This window comes from Galleria mellonella, unplaced genomic scaffold, assembly GCF_026898425.1.
Source record: "Galleria mellonella isolate WM207_F2 unplaced genomic scaffold, CSIRO_AGI_GalMel_v1 utg139, whole genome shotgun sequence".
NCBI classification, from domain to species: domain Eukaryota; kingdom Metazoa; phylum Arthropoda; class Insecta; order Lepidoptera; family Pyralidae; genus Galleria; species Galleria mellonella.
The window spans coordinates 2,063,761-2,085,980 of record NW_026441995.1 but is presented as its reverse complement, the minus strand read 5'-3'; the positions used below and the strand labels follow the sequence as shown (position 1 = coordinate 2,085,980).

General features: G+C 34.0%; 1 protein-coding gene across 1 annotated transcript in view; it reads right to left on the bottom strand.

Moving 5' to 3' along the window:
• LOC113513969 (probable chitinase 10) overlaps window positions 1–22,220 on the bottom strand; it is a 147,346-nt gene that overhangs the window by 62,977 nt on the left and 62,149 nt on the right. The window contains exons 2-4 of the mRNA XM_052903427.1: window positions 16,313–16,391; window positions 4,597–4,799; window positions 1,828–2,065 (exon numbers count right to left, since the gene is read on the bottom strand). Of these exons, the coding sequence (XP_052759387.1) occupies window positions 1,828–2,065; window positions 4,597–4,799; window positions 16,313–16,391 (520 nt within the window). The remainder of the gene's footprint in view (window positions 1–1,827; window positions 2,066–4,596; window positions 4,800–16,312; window positions 16,392–22,220) is intronic.

Here is a 22,220-nt window from a genome sequence, read left to right as displayed (position 1 = left end):
ATGCCGAGATCACACGGCAATAGTTTTGTTAAAACAGACTATATTCATCAATACATTTTTAATTCAAAAATTTCAAAATTATTATATATAATACTAGCGGCCCGTCCGCACGGGTGGACATTTTTACAAAATTTAAAAAGTGGCTATTATGATATAACGATAATAGTTGGACATATAGTATCGTTAAGTTTTTTGTAGTTATTGATATTTTCTTCAATATTCAATACATACTTTTGTTCTATCACCAATAGTTTCCGCAATGCACGCGACGAAAAATATTTTATAGCATTTTTTACACCTTGAGTTACGTTACTAAAGTTTTAGTGAGGGTATCTAATCTTTTCTAGCAATAAATATAGCCTATGTTACTCAGGGTGAATGTAGCTTTCTAATGGTGAAAGAATTTTTGATATCGGCAAAGTAGTTTTTGAGTTTATTCATTACAAACATACATTCACACAAAAATACAAGTCTTTCCTCTTTATAATATTAGTGTAGATGTAAATAAATAAAAATAAATAGACTAATACTTTTGATTTCATGTAACTACATACAAATAATCAATGTACAAATTATTTAAATGTAAGCCTCATTAAATATAAATAAATTTATATATACGCATATAAATAACGAACGTGTAATTAGCTAATTGCATTGAAGAAAATTAAGATGATATGTTTTAAACCGGCTTTTAGAAAGTTGTTAAACATAGCTATATATTACATAGTACAAATGTTAAAGAGTTCATAGCTTATAACCTACCTATCAAGTGAAGTTTTTATTATTAATTGAAATATTATTAGATTGAGATGGTATTATAAAACTACAATAAATAAAATTGTAATATACTGCTAATTGAAATTTGAAGGTTATAAAAAAAAAGTCCATAAGAAATTTTCACAATCCGCTTTATGTGATGATTTCCATTTAATATTTAAACAAATGAAACCAATTATATAACATCTGCTTTTATGTAATTTATTCAATAGACCCGTTTATATCTTTTACTATCAAATTAATAAACAATTTTTAACGATTAAACCAATTTATTATGACTTATTAATAAATAATAAAGATAATAAAAAAAAAACTATTACTCAAGTTCATAGTTATAGTAGTTTTTAAGATTATTATTGCAAATTGATGTAGTTTTATCGACAATTCTACATTGCATCACTATAACAGTTCAGAAAGTTTGAAATGTTACACAGAATCGAGTTGTAGAGCAAATAAAAAGTAAACTGGCCATTATGTGATTGAATAACAGAACTAAACTTGTGGACCAGAGTAGGCTATGTACTCGTAACATACGAGTATGTATTTTTTTTTTCTTAAAACACGTACAATATATATTAAAGTCTATTATAATTTAGCATTTAGGAAAATCTCGTATGGTTTATCTGTGTATTGTGAGTCACTGGTAGTAATTCCATAAGTAGAAATGTATTACTTAAATTACGGATAGTAGCAAGTTATTATATAAATAAGTGAAGATATAAGATAGAACTTAGAATGGCAAACAAGCTGACGGCCCATCTGATGGAAAGTGGTAACCGTCGCCTATAGACATGAGCAGTACCATGGACATAACAGAGTATACTGTTTCGCTCATGAAACTCCCCATTCGTTGCCATTCCTTAGGACTCAGGTGTTATTCCTCTGTACCCTGTAAATTCACGCCATATCCCACCCTTCAAACCGAAACAGCCTTGCAAACACAACTGCTTTACGGTTGAAACACGAATGGGATAGAGGTGCTCAAGCAAACGACTTTTGTACAGTGTCTCCCTCTGGTAATTCTATAATGATTTCAAAGTATCCACTTACCAATAGCTAACAACGTTTTCAATTTAGGATTAGCCTTTTTCAATTGGTTGATCCTGTCGTACAGTCCAGTTTTGCCGTCTTTTGTTTCGTCGTTGGACTCGAAAGAACTGAGTTTTCCCTTCTTCAGCCAGCCGAAAGCGAAAATAATGTGAGTGCATAGATCAGGCTGGATATCTTCAGGTAGGAATTTACCGATTTTCGTTCTGTACTGGGACCAGTTCGTGTAATAACAGACGACCTGCAAATACAGCATTATTTAATTTATTTGTATTGATAAGATCCATATTTTGTTAACTTTCCATTACTGAATATAGACCTCAGCATATTGGGGGTGTTTGCCAGTAGTTGCCGTGCTTGGCAAGTGGGCTAGCATCCGCAATTAGGCTTTGGTGATATTTTAACAGGGAAGCTGCTGCTCGTCCGTCTAGCATTCATTTAGTCGCCTTAATAAATTCCCTTAGAAAAAAATAATTAAATATAATAGAATAAATAAAAGTTAGTTTTAAATGTTTTATATAATATATCGTGATATAATTATTCAAAAAAGGGATTTTAACGACGTTTAGCTTGTGTTTGCACATTTATTAATTATCTAGACTGTAAGTAACTCAATTTTCGTTTACTACATGTGGTAGCTTTTAATTATCTTATTGTTGTCATATACATTTAATTATTATGTTATTATAACTGTAAGCTACCCTCAAAAATAATGAATATATAAAAATAAATGAATTAAGAAATTTGGAACAACTAAGTTTTATATTTGTAAAGGGAACTAAAGAAATAAATAAATAATTTCATTGTAAATGGTATAAAGCCATTAAATTGTTTTTCAAGCAGTAAATTACTTAAAATAATTATGTTATTACTCATAGACATTGTATATAAATATATTACTATATTCTTCAATATGGCAGAATAAATACTTCATTTTCATTATGTGGGAAAAAAATATATTCCTTAAAAATGTTTAATATTTATAATAGTATTTCGATAAATATAACTTTTTATTTATAATAATATAAAATGTATACATAAAACAGTATTTTGCGGTATATCTTCAAATTAGCTTTAACCATGTCAACAACCCTGTAATTTCAACTCTTCTACATTAAAAATAAGAGCTATAAAGTTTGCAAATAAAACAGCAGGCATTCGTTTTGAAGGCTAACAACTCACTGTGGTCGCGTTCAAAAAGCTTATTCATATCCGTGTTGTACTTTACTGCAGCAAGCGTATGTGGTGACATGTAAAATTAGCAGTTGACACCTATTCTTAAGGGGTTAAAGTCGATAATTGCAATGCGAGCTATTTCTCTAACGACAAACGTAACTCGGCAGAGGTGTACCACAAGGTTCGCTGCTAGGACCACTACCTTTTCCTGGCGTGTCTATCAAAGGGAAATACAGCCTTTCTATACAGATAGCAGGAAACACAACTCACCATTTTTGCTACATCGTTTATTTTGTACAGCCATTAGTCATGAAATGAATACGTTAAAAGAGGTTTTCTCGCCATTTTTTTTTTTTTTTTTTTTTTTTACAACACAGGGGGCAAACGAGCATGCGGCTCACCTGATGGTAAGTGACTACCGCCGCCCATGATCACCCACAACACCAGCGGCATTGCAGGTGTGCTGCCGGCCTTTTAAAAAGGAATATACTCTTTTCTTGAAGGTTATGTTGTCGTATCGGTTCGGAAATACTGCTGCTGGAAGTTGATTCCAAAGAATGGTTGTGCGTGGAAGAAAGTGCCTTGAAAAACGCACGGTGGAAGACCGCCACTCGTCCAGATGATTGGGATGAAACTTTAGTTTGTGGCGGGTTGTACGGTGGTGAAAATCAGCAGCAGGTATCAATCCGAACAATTCCTCAGAACACTCCCCATGATAAATTCGGTAGAAGAACGTACGTTTTGTATGAACGTACTACAGAAAGGCTAGCTTATATCCGAAAGTAAAATCTCTGTTTGCGGATTTAAGATTAAATTTAAAGAGTCCTCTGTACCCGTGACTTCGTTTGCATAAATTAACCTAAATCGTTAAAATTATCGTAAATTAAATGCTATGTGTTATTGGAAAATTAACTAATTTAGTAACTTTTACCCGCGACTTTGTCCTCGTGACCGAAATATGTTTACTTTCTGAGGTAAGAAGCCTATATCCTTCTTCATCCTATATAGTATATGTATACTAAATTCTATAATGACTGGTCAAGCTGTTAAGGCGCTATAAAGTAACAAATAAACAAACAAACTCATATACTCATTTATAATAATAGTAAGAATAAGAGCAATATTCAGTACTAGCAACCCGCTCCGGCTTCGCACGGGTTTTCTTTAGATTGATATAACTTTTTTATTTATGAACCGATTGAAATAAAATAAACACTAAAATATTAAATGGAGCAAACCGCAGCGCATTAGTGGAAACCCCATTCAAATCGGTTAAGCCTTTTCTAAGATTAGAATGCACAAACGTATAGATAAACAGACAAAATTCTAAAAATCATTGTTTTGGATTCTATTGCGTTCATAAAGCTCCCCCTATATTTTTTTTTTTATATATCCTCCATGTACAGACGGCGACTAGTAACGACCTTATTATATGTATTGATAATAACAATTAGACATATAAATCGTAGATAATTTACTTATATATTCATTTAACTTTTATAGCCAAGTTACACATAACAGACACGTAAAGGCGTTAACTACCAGTCAACCAGGAAGCAAGCAAAGAAGATGATTAAACAGAAATTCAAAACAAACCTTATATCCATCTTTATCCCGGTGATCATCAGTAGCAACTGAGTTATCGATGGCAGCTGATGACTTCCTGCTTGCAATAGTGGGCCGGCCACGAATCTTCGGTCTGTTGACGCTGGCAGATATGACCTGATCCGTTGATCTGGATACGCTGGATGTCACTGATGTAGACACTTTGGTGGGTTTCCGTAATCTTCTGCGGACAGCTGAAAGAAATATTTTTTTAAGTGAGGATGTAATGTATAATATAGATAGATAAATCTTCTTTATTATCTCTTCTATAGGATTACAATAGTAAACTTATTATGAATACAAACAATTGGAAGAAAAAAAATACACTAAGAAAACAATGGGGGGTCTTATCGCTAAGAGCGAACTCTTCCAGGCTACTTTTTGGATGGAGAAGAGTATTTATATACAGTTTGACTGGAGGCCCGAAAATGTAGTTTATTGTTTATTTGAAATTATTAATTATATATTAATATATTTAGATAGATATAGAATATACAATGCCGTGTGGTCCCTGCATAGAATGGGCCACCAGTTTCTGTCCTGTGGGTGTTGTAAGAGGCGACTAAGGAAACTTAACAGAACAATTTACAATAATTTCTTTTAAAGTCTCACACGGGTACCTAGAAGGCATTTATATTAGGTTGTGTAATAAAATTCACTAATTGTATTGAAGGTTATTACTAAAATATATTAATAAATCAATCTTACATTCCTCTGTACCTTAGGGTACAGAGGAATAACACCCGAGTCCTCAGGAATGGCAACGCATGGGGAGTATCATGGGCGAAACAGTATACTCTCTTATGTCCATGGTACTGCTCATGTCTATAGGCGACGGTTACCACTTTCCATCAGGTGGGCCGTCAGCTTGTTTGTCTTTCTAAGTTGTATAAAAAAAAAAAACTTGTGGTTATTTTGTGTTACTGTATACATGATGTCAGTTTGTATTGCTTATTTGTTTTTTTTTTTATTTTGTTTGTGCTTTCTTATTTATTTTTCATGTTATGTCTGTATTGAAAAGTAATACATTTATTATATATCTATTAATATAAATATAAGGATGTATTATACCACTTCGTATTTACTCATCACTTCATATTTACTTTTAGACATGCGTAACTGACGTCTGTGTGGAATAAACAATTTCCATTTATGCTCGGAGGTAAGTTTTATTGAAGAGTTTCGAATAACTTTTGTAATTTTCAATACATCGCACAATATTCAATTGTTCAGTTTGTTGGTTGAGTTTCGTCCCGAGTTTGCTGAGTAAGTGCCGTATCTTATATTTACATCAAAATTTACAACCTGCCAATTTCTCTATGTCTTAGCGAGACGAAAGTTTAATAGTCAACGCTTGTAATTTATTATGTGATAAAAAGTGTTTATTTATTTATTTATTTTTATATATATAATAAAAAGTAATAATGCCACTGAAAAATGTTGTAAAATTACTGTACTTTGTAGCGACATATGTAAAAATCTATGTTTAGTAATGAATAACAGATAGTTTTAAACAACTGTAACGATTATGATAGCGATCGTTAAGTTTACTGTTTTTTTTTTATGCAACTTTGAATGGCATACGAGCTGACGGCCCACTTGGTAGAAAGTAGTAACCGTCGTCTATAGACATGAGCAGTACCATGGACATAACAGAGTATACTGTTTCGCCCACGATACCCCACATGCGTTGCCATTGCTAAGGACTCAGGTGTTATTCCTCTGTACCCTGTAAATTCACTGCCATAACTCATTCTTCAAACCGAAACACAGCCATGCAAACACAACTGATTCACGGTTGAAACACGAATGGAACAGTAGTTTAATTACTAGAGTATTATTTATAAAATTTTACAATTGATAACATTAATAAAATTAAATACTCTTTGTTGATAAATACGTCATATTTTTTTTTAATGATCGTAATTAGTTGCACGGACAAGAGGACACTCTTAAATGAAAAAAAAAAAAATGGTACAACACAAATATTCATGGAGTGAAAAATTAATTATATTATATAACAAAACTATGAACAATAGTTAAAAACTAAAAAAAAAAGCCAGTTAATTTCGAGTCGGACTCGCGCAACGAGAGTCCCGTACAAAATCATCAAGTTTTTTAATGATGAAATAACTAAAAAACTATATTCGGATTTTTTCCTTTACTTGTGCTACATGACATTGTTTCTTGCCAAATTACATAATTTTAGATCAATGGGAAGTACCCCTATGGGTTTTGATTCCCTTTGCGAATGTCAAAATATACGATATAAATGGAACATGAACGGCCGTATCTTTTGATTGTCGCGATTTAGAAGCTCGATTTTTTCACTGCATTAAGAGATTGCAAACCTGCGTATATAATATTAATTTCAACTTGATACCTCCACGCGTTCCTAAGAAAAAGGGTCTTAACAGACGGACGGACATCGAAGTAATTTTGTAAGGGTTCCGTTTTTTCTTTGGAGGTACGGAACCCTAAACCATAAAAATATTATAAAAATACACAACAGACACAAGAATCTTAAATACTCATATAAATGAGACGTGGAAAAGTGCGGATAAAGAGTACATACTTTTTTCGTATTGGAATACACAATTGTGTTGACTGATTGCGCAAGAGTGATGTGAACATTGCTAATAAGGTATTAGATAAACCCTATACAAGTAGATAGTTATGCATTATAAGTTAAAAAAGACTACAGTAATTTTTAATTGTTCATTGCGTATGTATGTCACATTATTTCTTCGGCAACATATGCAACAGTTTCAAGTTACAGGAAGCTATGGAGAGAGCTATGCTCGGAGTTTATTTGCGTGATAGAATTCGAAATGAGGATATTTGCAGAAGAACCGAAGTGACTGACATAGCCTGAAGGATATAGTAAACTGAAGTGGCAATGGTCTAGCCAAATATCTGGAAGAACTGACAACCGATGGGGATGAAAGTTTCTTAAGTGACGATCTCGTACAGGTAAAGCAGTATAGGATGACCTATCACTAGGTGGACCGACGACTATAAATACATTGCAGGGAATCAGTAGATGCAGCTGGCTCAGACTCGTCGTGACTGACATAATGCGAAAGATAAGCAAGTTGAAATAATAATGGGCTGGCCAAATAGCTGGAAGAACTTACAACCGACAGGGATGAAAGTTTCTTAAGTGACGGCCCCGTACAAGTAACGCAGTACAGGATGACCTGTCACAAGGTGGATCGACGACCACAAATATATTGCAGGGAGTCAGTAGATGCAGCTGACTCAGACTCGTCGTGACTGATATAATGCGAAAAATAAGTGAGCTGAAGTGATGATCCTGTACAAGTAACGCAGTACAGGATGACCTGTCACTAGGTGGATCGACGACCACAAATACATCGCAGGGAGTCAGTAGATGCAGCTGACTCAGACTCGTCGTTACTGATATAATGTGAAAGATAAGCGAGCTGAATTGATGATCCCGTACAAGTAACGCAGTACAGGATGCCCTGTCACTAGGTGGATCGACGACCACAAATACAGGGAGTCAGTAGATACAGCTGGCTTAGACTCGTCGTGACTGATATACTCGTAATATGAAAGATAAGCAAGCTGAAGTGATGATCCCGTACAAGTAACGCAGTACAGGATGACCTGTCACTAGGTGGATCGACGACCACAAATACAATGCAGGGAGTCAGTGGATGCAAGTAGCTCAGACTCGTTTCCTATGGCAGTCTATGTTAAGCAGTGGACAGAGAATAGCTGATATCATAACGATGATATATTAGCTAGTTTTAAATCAATTTTGATAATTTTTTTAGCAATCAATAAGGAAGATATCTGTGTAGACCCTATATTTTGTTTCATTATGCAACTGTTTTTGCTTGTGAAGTAACACTTTCAATCGGCTTCGAAAAGTAGTCCGTTCTCAGTGTTGTATTTTTGTATGTTTGTTACCTCATAAGTCAGGAATAGATAGATTTAAAAAAATCTTTTTTTTTTCTCTGAATAAATATTATTTATAGATTGAGCCCATAGAGATTTTATTAAAACCAGTTCAGTAGTTGAGTTTTTAATTGAAAATAAGTGATTTTGTTAGAAGTGAAAAAGGTTTTTGTTTTTTCTTTATACAACTTAGAATAGCAAACAAGCTGACGGCCCACCTGATGGAAAGTGGCAACCGTCGACTATAGACATGAGCAGTACCATGGACATAACAGAGTGTACTGTTTCACCCATGACACCTCCCATGCGTTGCCATGGTTTTTGTGAAACACAATTTTAAATTAGTCTTAAGTAAAATCTACATGAAAATTTTACTAGACATTAACATGTAAAGTTTGCCTGGAAGAGATCGCTTTTAGCGATAAGGTCGCCCATTGTTTTCTCATTGTGATTATTTTTTGTAATTGTTTATATATATAATAAGTTTACTATTGTAATCTTTTTGGAGGAAACAATAAAAAGTATCTATCTATCTAGACAGACGAATTTGTAAAAACACATGCCTTGCAAGGGATTTCGCATTTAAAAGCCAATGGTAAACTAATAAACAATATAAACCACATCATCTGTTGACTGTCCACTGTTGGACATAGGTCCTTAGAGTTTTGTCAGTAGTTGCCACGCTTGGCAGGTACGTTGACAACCGCAGTTAGGCTTTGGTGTTGTTTTAAGAGGAACGCTGGCTGCCTATCCCCCATTCATTAAGTTCCCTTAGTCGCCTCTTACGACATCCATGGGAAAGGAACGGGTGGCCTATTCTATGCCAGGGACATTACGGTAAAAGATTATTCTTGATAACACAGGACAGAATGCGGGGAAAGTCGCTGGTGATGGCAAGTTCTTACGTTAAGTATTTCTAAATGTTCCGTCTAAAGCAGACCTACTATTTTCCAATCTGTTCCGTATAATAAACTTCAACACACTCTGAATTTTAAAAGCCCGTGAGGGACGCGTTATAAGTAATAGCTAAATATAAATAATGTCAAGCCAAAATGAACTTTAAAACTCTTGCGTTAAGTATGTTTTAGTTCGAATTACATATATGGAAAAGTAATTTTTTTAAAGCATCCAGACGGAATATTTTTCTATTGTATATATGTATATATTGAACGTCGATTGTGCGTTATTGGATTTCATAATATAGTATGTTTTCATTGTATTCTTCTATTCACTGAGATTTCAGATATTATGTTTATATATATATTTTTTTTTTTATTTATTTAATCGATGTTTCATGTTTTTATGTTTCAAATAAAAAAGAAATATAGAAGTAACTGTTATAGTTGAATTTAAATACAATAATGGATATATTTTCCAAGGAAAAAACAGTGACTTCATTTCTGTTAAATTAATATGGGACCAATACAAGAATAAAGCTTATATATATATACTAGAGGGAGACTGTACAAAAGTCGTTTGCTTGGGTACCTCTGTCCCATACGTGTTTCAACCGTAAAGCAGTTGTGTTTGCATGGCTGTGTTTCGGTTTGAAGCGTGGAATATGGCGTGAATTTATAGGGTACAGAGGAATAACACCACTCAGGTGTTATTCCTCTGTACCCAGTAAATTATTGTCTCAGGAATGGCAACGTATGGGGGTATCATGGGCGAAATAGTATACTCTGTTATGTCCATGGTATTGCTCATGTCTATAGGCGACGGTTACCACTTTCTATTAGGTGGACCGTCAGCTTGTTTGCCATTCTAAGTTGTATAAAAGAAATATATAATCAAATTTAATGACATTTATTAAGATAACGATTTGATTAAAATGATAGGTATAAATTAGATTCACTCTCTTTATTTTAAAGGTATTTTAAATAATATCCTAATTAGCATATTCAACATTATTTCATTCCATTAAGAAATAAAATAACAAATTTTAAATTTCGAATATTATTCTAATTTCAAATTTAATGTAAAGGAAAATAAGTTGAAAAAAACTAATGTAGAATCCAATTTGTAATTTAGACTTCGACAGATTGGTACTTATTAATAAACGCAACATAATAAATGTTTTCAATTCCAAACTGTCTAGAGAAGCCTGAATGTATCATTGAATTGAAATAAATTATCGCATTTATAGTGATTTATATAGATATATCGAGGACTTTTTATTTTATACAACTTATAATGGCAAACAAGGTGACGGCCCACCTGATGGAAAGTGGTAACCGTCACCTATAGACATGAGCAGTACCATGGACATAACAGAGTATACTGTTTCGCCCATGATATCCCCTATGCGCTACCATTCCTGAGGACTCAGATGTTATTCCTCTGTACCCTGTAAATTCACGCCATATCCCACCCTTCAAAGCGAAACACAGCTATGCAAACACAATTGCTTCACGGTAGAAACACGAATAGGACAGAGGTACCCAAGCAATCGACTTTTGTACAAAGTCTCCCTCTGGTAAAGTATTAAGGAGATACTAAAAAATACTAATATTAAGATTTCTTTCTTTCTTTCTTCTTTCTAAAATTAAATATCCTATATTGTATTTTCCCAGGAATAAAAAAAAAATTCAAAGAAGCACTATCACTACTTGGCAATAGGTACATTCTAAGAATAATAACATGGACCACTTAGGGCAATTGTTTGGAATTATATTTGTGAACATCTGTGCATACAGACTTCCCACTCGAGAGCCTTTATTTTTCCTCGATTATTGGGTCTCCAAGCTAAGTGGCCAGCTTATTGCCACTTCACTGCCGATATTTTCCCTTGAGACTGCAGTAAGGGAACCTTCGGAAAAATCTTTAGGGTCGGCAACGGTATATGACACCCCTGGGGTTATTGGCATCCATAGTCTATGGTAACTGTTTAACATCAGACTGGCTATAAATAGATAGATAGATACTCTTTATTGTTTCCTCCAAAAGATTAAAATAGTAAACTTTTTCTAGATATAAAAAATTACAAGAAATAATCACAATAAGAAAACAATGGACGACCTTAGCGCTAAAAGCGATCTCTTCCAGGCAACCTTTGGATGGAAAGGAGTAATTATAAACAGTTTGATTGGAGGCACGATGAAGATCCTATTATTTCTAAATATGGAGATATAATACATGTAATAATGTAAATATATATCCCTACTCACTATATATATATATATATATATATATATATATATATATATATATATATATATATATATATATATATATATATATATATGCATACACATACACACACACACACACATGCATATAAACACCTAAACAAATAAATAAGTATATAAATACTACCAACGTGTATACGTAAAAAATAAAGTTATAAATTTTTATATATCTAAAGAAATAAATATGTTAACCCGACAAATAAACAAATTACAAGGATGACAGTTTACTCATGTTTACTCATATATGTAGGCTATATGTAGGAATTAAACCACTTTCAGTTTTCGTCTTTTCCGTATTTTGTTTTTATATTTCAGAATATCATATAAAAATGTAATATAAAAATATAAAAGAAGGTAGTTGTATTCCTTTCCTGTAGGTGTCGTAAGAGGCGACTAAAGGAACTTAATGATCGGGGGATAGGCAGCAGCGTATCTCTTAAAACATAACCAAAGTCTAAATGCAGTTGTCAACCCGCATGCCAAGCGTGGCGACTATTGGCAAACCCCTGGCTTATGGGAGAAGCCTATCAGTAGTGGACAGTTAACGGCTGACAATATGTATGTTTATTTATTTAACACTTTATTGCGCCAATATTACAGGATTTGTTGAACAATTTTCGATAAGTCTAGTGTAGTACAAAAGGCTATATTAGTGAAATAAAATACAGCAAAATTTTGAAAATATACTTTAGTTCTTTTACTATTACGTAGAGGACTGAGTGATAAAACCGAATATGTATTATCTTGAAGCCTTATCTATATTAAGACACCCATTCTTTTCGCCGCAGTCACGTTTTTTGCTAACGGAATTAATACATCATCGTTCCCTTTGGTTCTTCTTCTATTATCCTTAAGTTTATATCACGCATTGGACCGATAGAATGGGATAGAAGTAAATATAATATCTAGTTATAATAATTGGTCACACTAAACAATTATTTATGTAATTTTTTATCTTTTTGTTATACCACCAAGGTGGTTTATAAGCATACAGCTCGTCTGATGATAAACGGTCACTGTAATCTATGGACGCGTGCAACACTAAAGATGTCACGTTTCACCTGATGGAAAGTGGTAACCGTCGCCTATAGACATGAGCAGTACCATAGATATAACAGAGTATACTGTTTCGCCCATGATACCCCCAATGGGTTGCCATTCCTGAGGACTCAGGTGTTATTCCTCTGTACCCAGTAAATTAACGCCATATGCCGTCTTTTAAACTGAAACACAGCCATGCAAACACAACTGCTTCACGGTTGAGACACGAATGGGATATTGTAGTCTCTAGGAAAAACGTGCGTGAATCACTGTTCATCCTGAAGTTTGACTGATAGAGAAAGCTACTAGCATTAAGTCCGCCTTTTGTATCATATTTTCTTTAGATAAATAAAGTTATTTCAATAAAAGTCAGAAAAACCTTCTAGTCTAAATATTTGGGTTATACTTGTACTAAATTTCCTGGCGAATAGTAGAAGCGTTGAGGCGCCTTTCATAAGGATTGTTATTGTATCACATCTCCATATTTAGAACGAACAGAATTTTTCATCGTGCCTCTCACCAAATTGTTTATAATTACTCCTCTCCATCCAAGGGTTGGCTGGAAGAGATCGTTCTTAGCGATAAGGTCGCCCATTGTTTTCTCATTGTGATTATTTCTTGTAATTGTTTATATTTATAATAAGTTTACTATTGTAATCTTTTGGAGAAAACAATAAAAAGTATTTATCTATCACTTTTATAATTCTGAAGACGTCGAGTTGAAGCTATAAGCACTGTATGTACACGACTGTGGAGACCAGCCGATCATACCCGAAGTACTAGTCCAGTTTTTTCAATCTACTTATACGTCAATTCGTTCTTTCTTTTTTTTATATATATATATATATATATATATATAAAAGAAAGAACATACATGTATGTCAAATTACGTTAAAAAATGTTATTAATTAATAACGATTAACCGCGTCATGAAGTCACTAAATGGTAACATAGAAATAAACACAATTTATCATTCATAATGGGAGCACGAATATTAGTACAGTTTTTCAAGCCTTATCTACATTAAGATTTCCATTCTTTTCCGCAACGTGCTCGCTTTTTTTTCGGGGAAATAAATTGTCGGATTATCAGCAATATATTGTTTGGATGGGTGGGTCATACATATCGGGCCTGTCGCTAAACACGAATCAAGCTGTATTTCAGCAGACTACGACAGGCGGCTGACAAGCGTCATGCGTTTTTGGAGTTGAAGTATCCCATAATTTATTATTGTAGCAATTGCAATGTTGGCAACATTGATATATATACATGCTTCAATATTTGAATGTTGCCTCAAAAAGAATACATTGCTTTTTTTAATTTGACTGTATTTTGGATGAATGTGATATCTTTGGATAGTTATGAAGTGACTATATTTAATTGTAAAGGCTTAATAATTAGTATTTTAAAATTTTTTTTTACCACAAAGGTGGCAAATAAACATACAGTCCGTCTGATGGTAAACGGTCAGTTGATAATCGCAGTTAGACTTTTGATTATGTTTCAAAAGAAACGTTGCTGCCTATCCGTCGACCATGAAAATTTCTTAGTTGTGTCTTACGATACCCACTGGAAAGTATGGAGTGGCTAATTCTACGCCGGGACCACATAGCAACAACAGATGTGATACAATTTTATGAAATATAGCTACTATTTATTAATGTACCTAAAATCTAATTAAAAGTTTTGTTTATGTGTATATCTATATATGTGCATAGGTAGCTCTGTTCCCATTTTTTATTTCTATTGGAAATATGGTATATAGGAGTGAAATTACCAGGTATATATATATATACACGACGACGGTTACCACTTTCATCAGGTGGGTCGTCAGATTGTTTACCATCCCGAGTTGCATTAAATAAAATAATAAATTATGTACTGTATTTTTAAAACCCATATTTTCATATGCATAAATGACAACTGTTTTGATATACGACTTAGTAAATGCATTCCGTTTCTGCTTTCAGGTTGTAACAGAAAACTAATGTTTTGTCCAGTAAAGTTATACACTGAGTTATGGCCTTTTTGTTATGCTGCACCGCGGACATGCACTCGTATTTTTCTCTCTCTATTCTCTGTCTCTCTCTTTCTGTATAGAAAATCTCTATATTCTCTATACTCCCCATTATAACTTGTAGTATTTTTTTCTTTGTTGGGTGAAATTGGTATAGTAACCCCGCCTGCGCTAATGGGATACGCTGGCGGAGCATCAGTAAAGGGTGATAGATGAGAATGAAAACAGGCCAGTTAGCCTATCATGATGAATTAATTCATCAGGAATTAACCATAATAGTTTCCAGGGGGAACCGCGAGGAGGTCGACCTGGTTGGGTGTATTGCTAGCAAAGGGATTCTTAGTCTCCATTACTAACAATCCCTTTCCCCCCAGCTTGTAATATTAGATCCATATTTGAATGAAAGTATCTATTTTGATCAATAAAAAATGAAAACCTGTAAATACTGATTCTATTGTACGTGGAACAAAGCTGAAACTATTTTTAAGGTAGAAAAGTACCTTCAATTGCTACCCAATTAAGGTATATCACCAAGGGTGGGATAGGGCGTGAATTTACTGGGTACAGAGAAATAACACCTGAGTCCTCAGGAATGGCAACGCATGGGCGGTATCATGGGCGAAACAGTATACTCTGTTATGTCCATAGTACTGTTCATGTCTATAGGCGATGGTTAACACTTTCTATCAGGTGGGCCGTCAGCATGTTTGCCGTTCTAAGTTATATAATATATATCATATATATACTTTTTGTTTCAATCACTTTGTCACTAGGAATAATGAAGTACTTATAAAAGCGTTACTATGCAATTTGGAATTAATTAAATTTATTTCACTTTAGTTGTAGCAAAACCACACATTTTAATTTTAAAACCAAACTAATAAACGGATTTTGATAAAATTTCTATGGGACCAAATCGTAACTATATCCTTTTAGATTAAAAAAAAAATTCCAAATCGGTTTACGACTGACAAAGTTGTGATATAACAAACATAAAACATAAAAACAACTGAGTTGAGAGAACTTACTTCTTTTGAAGTCGGTTAAAATCAGAACAGTCTTGAAGCCTCATTATATATTTGTACCGTGTAATTTTATAGCCATATCCTATTCTTCAAATCGAGCTATGCTAGGTCAGCTGCTTAGTGGTAAACACGAATGGGTCAGTGGTACCATTCTTCTACTGGTACGTACTTCCTAGTCTGGTACTGAGCACTTTTTTTTATACAACTTAAAATGGCAAACAAGCTGACGGTCCACCTGATGGAAAGTGATAACTGTCGCCTATAGACATGAGCAGTACCATGGACATAACAGAATATACTGTTTCGCCCATGATACCCCCCATGCGTTGCCATTCCTGAGGACTCAGGTGTTATTCCTTTTGTACCCAGTAAATTCACGCCATATCCCCACCCTTCAAACCGAAACACAGCCATGCAAACACAACTGCTTCACGGTTGAAACACGAATGGGACAGAGGTACCCAAGCAATCGACTTTTGTACAAAGCCTCCCTCTGGTGAAAAACTTACATGTAGAATGTGATGTGGGTGCAATGACGGCAACGATCAGCACAACGGTGATTGTCCACCGAAGCAATCTTGGTGGTAACTGTAACAATGGACAAACATATGTTAGGGATTTATTTATTGCACCAAAAACAAAAATATACAATGATAATTAGAAAATTCTAAAAAAGTACAGTTGGTAACAGTAAAATACAGATAAAAATATAGGACATAAAAGTACAAAAAGTCTCATCGCTAGGGCAGCTTCTTATAGACAACTTTTGGTTATAGGAAATAAATAGAAGTGGGTAGTTTTTTTTTATAAGTGAAAATGGAATATTAACCCCGCCTGCGCTAACGGGATACGCTGGCGGGGCACCAGTGAAGGTTAATCGATGAGAATGAAAACAGGCCAGTTAGCCCATCATGATAAATTCATTAGAAATTAACCGTGATAGTTTCCAGGGGTAACCGTGGGGAGGTCGACCTGGTTGGGTATATTGCTAGCAATGGGACTTTTAGTCTTCATTACTAGCAATCCCTTTCCCCCCAGAAGTGGGTAGTTAGCGCAGGAGTGAATTAATATTTTTTTCTTGTATAAAATACAAAACATATATTACGTAAAAATATCAAATACATATGATTTAGTAACTTACATATTCAATAAGTGTAAAAACTAGTAATAAATAAATGTTATACTCGTATGTTAATTCGTGACGATTTGCAATATAATTTCTCCGATATACTGGGCAATAAATTTACATTTTTTTTTATACAACTTAGAATGGCAAACAAGCTGATGGCCCACCTGATAGTAAGTGGTAACCGTCGCCTATAGACATGAGCAGTACCATGGACATAACAGAGTATACTGTTTCCAAGAGGTATCCAAGCAATCGACTTTTGTACAAAGTCTCCCTTTGGTATAGATAAATGGCTTATTCATAAAAAATGTGATACAAATAGGCTGTCACAGTTTCTTTACATACTACGTTACTACTAACACTAAATACAGAATCGGAAAATATATGTATTATTATATTAGACAATCTGGTATCTGCGGTTCTATTGAATAAATCCAATAGATTAATTCCTGTAACCCATCAAAGCGTAAGTTCATGAATAATACATACAAATATAACGATAGCTTATTTCGGGGACCGAATCGAATCGCGCGACCTATTAATCTAGATTTTGTATTCGACTTAGAATAATGACGTCTCTTCAGAAAGATTCTATGGTATATATAGAATCTAGGCAGCACACCTGCAATACCGTAGGTGTTGTGGGTGACCATCGGCGGCGGTAGTCACTTACTATCAGATGAGCCGCATGATCGTTTGCCCCAATTTTAATAATTGTAAAATAAATTTGGAACAAAAAAACAATATTATGTAATAGAATAACTTAAACGACATGACGATTTTAAAGATATGCTTTAGAAGAAAAAATAGAAGATAAAAGAGGAAAAGAAAGACTGAGAAATAAGTACATACTAACAAATAGAAGAAAGACTAAGATAACATGTTGTACAGGGAGGTTAAAAATATGGCCTAAAACAGAACTGGCTGAAAAGAATGTATGAATTAGATGCCCCGACAAGAGGAAACTCTTAAATCAATTAAAAAAAAAACTATATAGAACTGTCTGTCTACAACGATATTCAATTTTTTCCCCGCATAATTACCTCTCTGTTTTGCTAAAGGTTGACAGGGAGAGAATGTTATTATATTATTATTTTTAAAGTTATATATTATATCAATAAGTCCGCCTTTTGTACTAAATATTTTTTAGTAAAGTGGTCAATTAATTTATTTTATTTATTTATTTAAATACAAAAATTCACAGCTCTTAAAAAATCCCTTAAAACTTTAAAAATTCACATTTTTTATACCACTGAGGTGGCAAACAAGCATACGGCCCACCTGACGGTAAGTAGTTACCGTAGCCTATGAACACCTGCAATACCAGAGGTATTACGTGCGCGTTGCCGACCCTGAAACATCTAAGTCTACATGCTAAGTCTCTTATAAATACAGTCAATAACAGATTTTAATTATATAAAAAAAAAAAGTTATATAAATAGCTGCAATATAACCCAGCAATCAGCATCTTATTGGGATAAAAATTATCCTTTTTTTCAGCAAATAATATACATATGTATACAAAATTTAATTTATAAATAACCGTCTAATTAATTTTATTTAAAATCGATTGAACGATTACTGTGGTAGGTTATAATTGTAACTGGAGACTAATACTGGAGTAAATCCTATAGATGGATGGTTTCCAGAGGAAACCGCGTGGAGGTCGATCTGTATATTGTTAGTATGAGTTTGGTAGATCCCATTACTAGGAATCTCTTTTCCTACTACTTTACTATTACTGTTGTTAGTATCACTAACATAAATTTTATTTTAATTGAATAAGTCCCTTATATATTTGTTTTTCATATAAAATACTGACCAGTATCTTATATGAAAGCATAAAATTATTTATCGTGCCTTTGTCATACTTCTGTTACATTTTTCCCTTCTCTCCTCCGCGCCATTTCCATAATGGCCGCCCTTGAACGGAATTACCGGATACAACCGGAAAATGTCGGTTCAGTCTAGATTGTTTCGTTCAAAAATCGGATTTATATTATATTTAATTTTAAATATAAAATAATATTTTCTTGAAAATTGTTTACAAATAATCTTTTACTACGAAAAATTATTCTGTCGATGTAAATGTATAATTTTTTTTAACAAATCATATTATTTCGCTTGAGTAAATTAATATACGTTAATGTAATTTTGATAACTGGTTATTTGAACAGAATTATTATGTTTAATTTCGCTACTCTTTATATCCGTGCGACTGTCAACACTAGAAGATATTAGAAGAAACTTCGAACGATCATTTCCGCATTTTCGCAGTTTGGGCACTGAATGGCTAACATTGTGCTTCGATCAGCGATTTATTAATTTACCGTAGAGGTGAAACTGAAGTCGCAAGACGTGGGTGGACGGAATGGCAGTCGGAGATTGGTGGTAGGCCACCAATCTCCGAAATATGGAAGGTTGTAGAACTTCTGGTAATAATAATAATAAATAACACACGTCTTCGAGTACTGGCGGTTGCGCAAAATAACACTTAGTTCAGGAAAACACTTTGATAATTATTTTTGCCATAGATAAAGTTTATTTTTACTTCCATGTTGAAAATAATATATTAATATAATACTCTCCAATTATCTTTCCCCTCTCGTACTGGTTACGCCTCAAACTCTTTTCTCCTACATTCTTCACGACTCCGAAACGCGCTTCTTGATGCCATTAAGAGATTACCGACTAAACCGTCTTTCAAAAAAAGCGTTCACGCTCACTTTTTATTTTTATCCGAGCAATAAGTGCTTTATATTATTCCCAAATTCGTGTATAATATAGTATATATCATATATGTGTAAGTATATTTGTTATTCATATATATTTATTCGTTTATATATGTAATTTTAGTGTGTATGTATATCAATAATTAGTAGTACCGCATTCGAGTATTCTGACACTTCCCTATGGTTGACTGGGAGAGAATGCTTTTAGCATTAAGTCCGCCATGTACACATATTTGTACTAATGAATAAATAAATAAAATACGTGTTGCATTTTTTTTTATTAAAATATTAATTGTCTAGGTTTTAATAACTGAGCGATACGATGTAATTATTATGTGTATTTATATGCGTCAAATAATACCCATAAAACTCAACAATCAATATAAATAACAACCGTTAACTTTCCATTACTGAAAATAGGTCTCCTTCTATTAAGGGATTTTGCCAGTTGTTGCCCCGCTTGGTAGGTAGGTTACCAATCGCAGTTAAGCTTTGGTAACTTTTTAAGAGGGACGCGGCTGCATATCCCTCGACCATTGCGTTTTTTTTTTTTTTGATGAGTGAAAATGGTATGGTAACCCCGCCTGCGCTAACGGGATACGCTGGCGGAGTACCATTGAAGGGTGATAGATGAGAATGAAAACAGGCCAGTTAGCCCATCATGATGAATTCATCAGGAATTAACCATGATAGTTTCCAGGGGGAACCGCGTGGAGGTCGACCTGGTTGGGTATATTGTTAGCAATGGGATTCTCAGTCTCCATTACTAACAATCCCTTTCCCCCCCGACCATTGCGTTTAGTCGCCTCTCACGACACACACGGGAAAGGAAGGTTTTTTTTTATGGTTGATAATAGAATAGTAATCCCACCTGCGCTATCGGTATACACCGGTGGGGCCCCAGTGAAGGATGATAGGTGAGTATGAAGCAGGTCAGTTAGCCCATCGTGACGAACTCAACAAGAATTCGTTCACAATGGTTTCCAGGGGGAACCATGTGGAGGTCGATCTAATAAGGCATATTGCTAGCAATAGGGCTGTCAAACTCCATTGCTAACAATCCCTTTCCCCCCATACGCTCAGGTTATAGAATGAACTCCCTATAAAGGTTTTCAGAGGAGAATACAGCATGGGGTTCTTCAAAAAAGGGGTAGAGATTGCTTCAGGGTCTGTAATATGCGCGTAATGCACCTAGTAACCGATTACCATTAAGTGGGTCGTAAGCTTGTTTGTCACCTCACTGGTGTAAAAAAAATATATATAAAATAAAATATATTTTTGTTGATAAAATGGTTCTCTTATCTAATATAACGAAATTTTAGGTAAAGTTTAAAAAGAAAGTTTTAGGAAAGGAAAATAAGATTTTTAATTTTTTAGTCCAAACAATATCTTTTGTAAATATTCTTTATGTGTACTGTGAATTTGTGTTATTTTTTTTTTTTTCTTTTAATCAGTACCCCTTATTGTAGTCTGGATAATAGTGATTTTAAATTAAAAGCGCCTGCAGCGATGTCCTTATTTGACGCTTAATTCCAGACCGAGGCTTGTCAACTAGACAATATTGTGCAATTCACGAGCAATTCACTAAATAGGATTAATGGTTTTACTGTATTACGGGTACTTTTATGTTTTTTTTTTTCATTCGATTTAAAAAATATTTTTTATACGTCTCTCAATGTATTGTATTTTTACATGTATGTATATTTAATTTTGATAAAAAAAATTTAAATGAGTATTATTTGACCAAACTTGAGAGATAAGAATGTTTCAATCAATTTAGGTCATCTTTACCTTCCTAGGAGACGGAGCTCTTAGCCCCGGTATCAACTCTGCGGGCAACTACCCTCGGGTCACTGTGGTCTTGTTTCTTCTTATCTTCACTTTTATAGGTGGTATGGAGTGGAGCCCCGTCTTCTCTCTTGTAATGATAAGTATTTTTTGAAATGCTAATAAGAAAAAGTGTAGCCTATAAATAGCGGTAGAGAGCAAAACGTTTGCCAGTACATGTACTTATTTTATAATTTCCAACTTTAATATTTGTCTAAGCACCTCGAGTAAATAATCCATTCATTGCGTAGCGATTGGATTCTTATAGCTGGTTAATAATGTATGATTCGTCAACGAATGCATTCAAGCGTTACAAGTAACTACTACATGGGCCATGGTCGCATGAACTATTACGTAATAAAAAAAAAATTATAACTCTTAAGTTGTCTATGAACGTTACGATTTAGTTTAGAAACAGTAGGGCGATCACATTGATTTCTTTTCATATGAACCTACTTGTCGGTAAGATTGGGCCGATCGGGTCGAACTCTTTTTATATGAACCTACTTGTCAGTAAGACCAATTGGGTTTATCTCGTTTCATATGAACCTTTTTGATCTACATTGACATATAAGTATAGAAACTTTGTCGTATGAGCCGTTAAGTGTTTATTGCTAAACATAAGCCTCCCCTTATGGGGAGTTTTGCAAGACGCCATAACTAAGCTTATTTCCAATTTATCTTTACAGAGAGTCCACTATGTTATAACATAAACAGACTTCATCACTG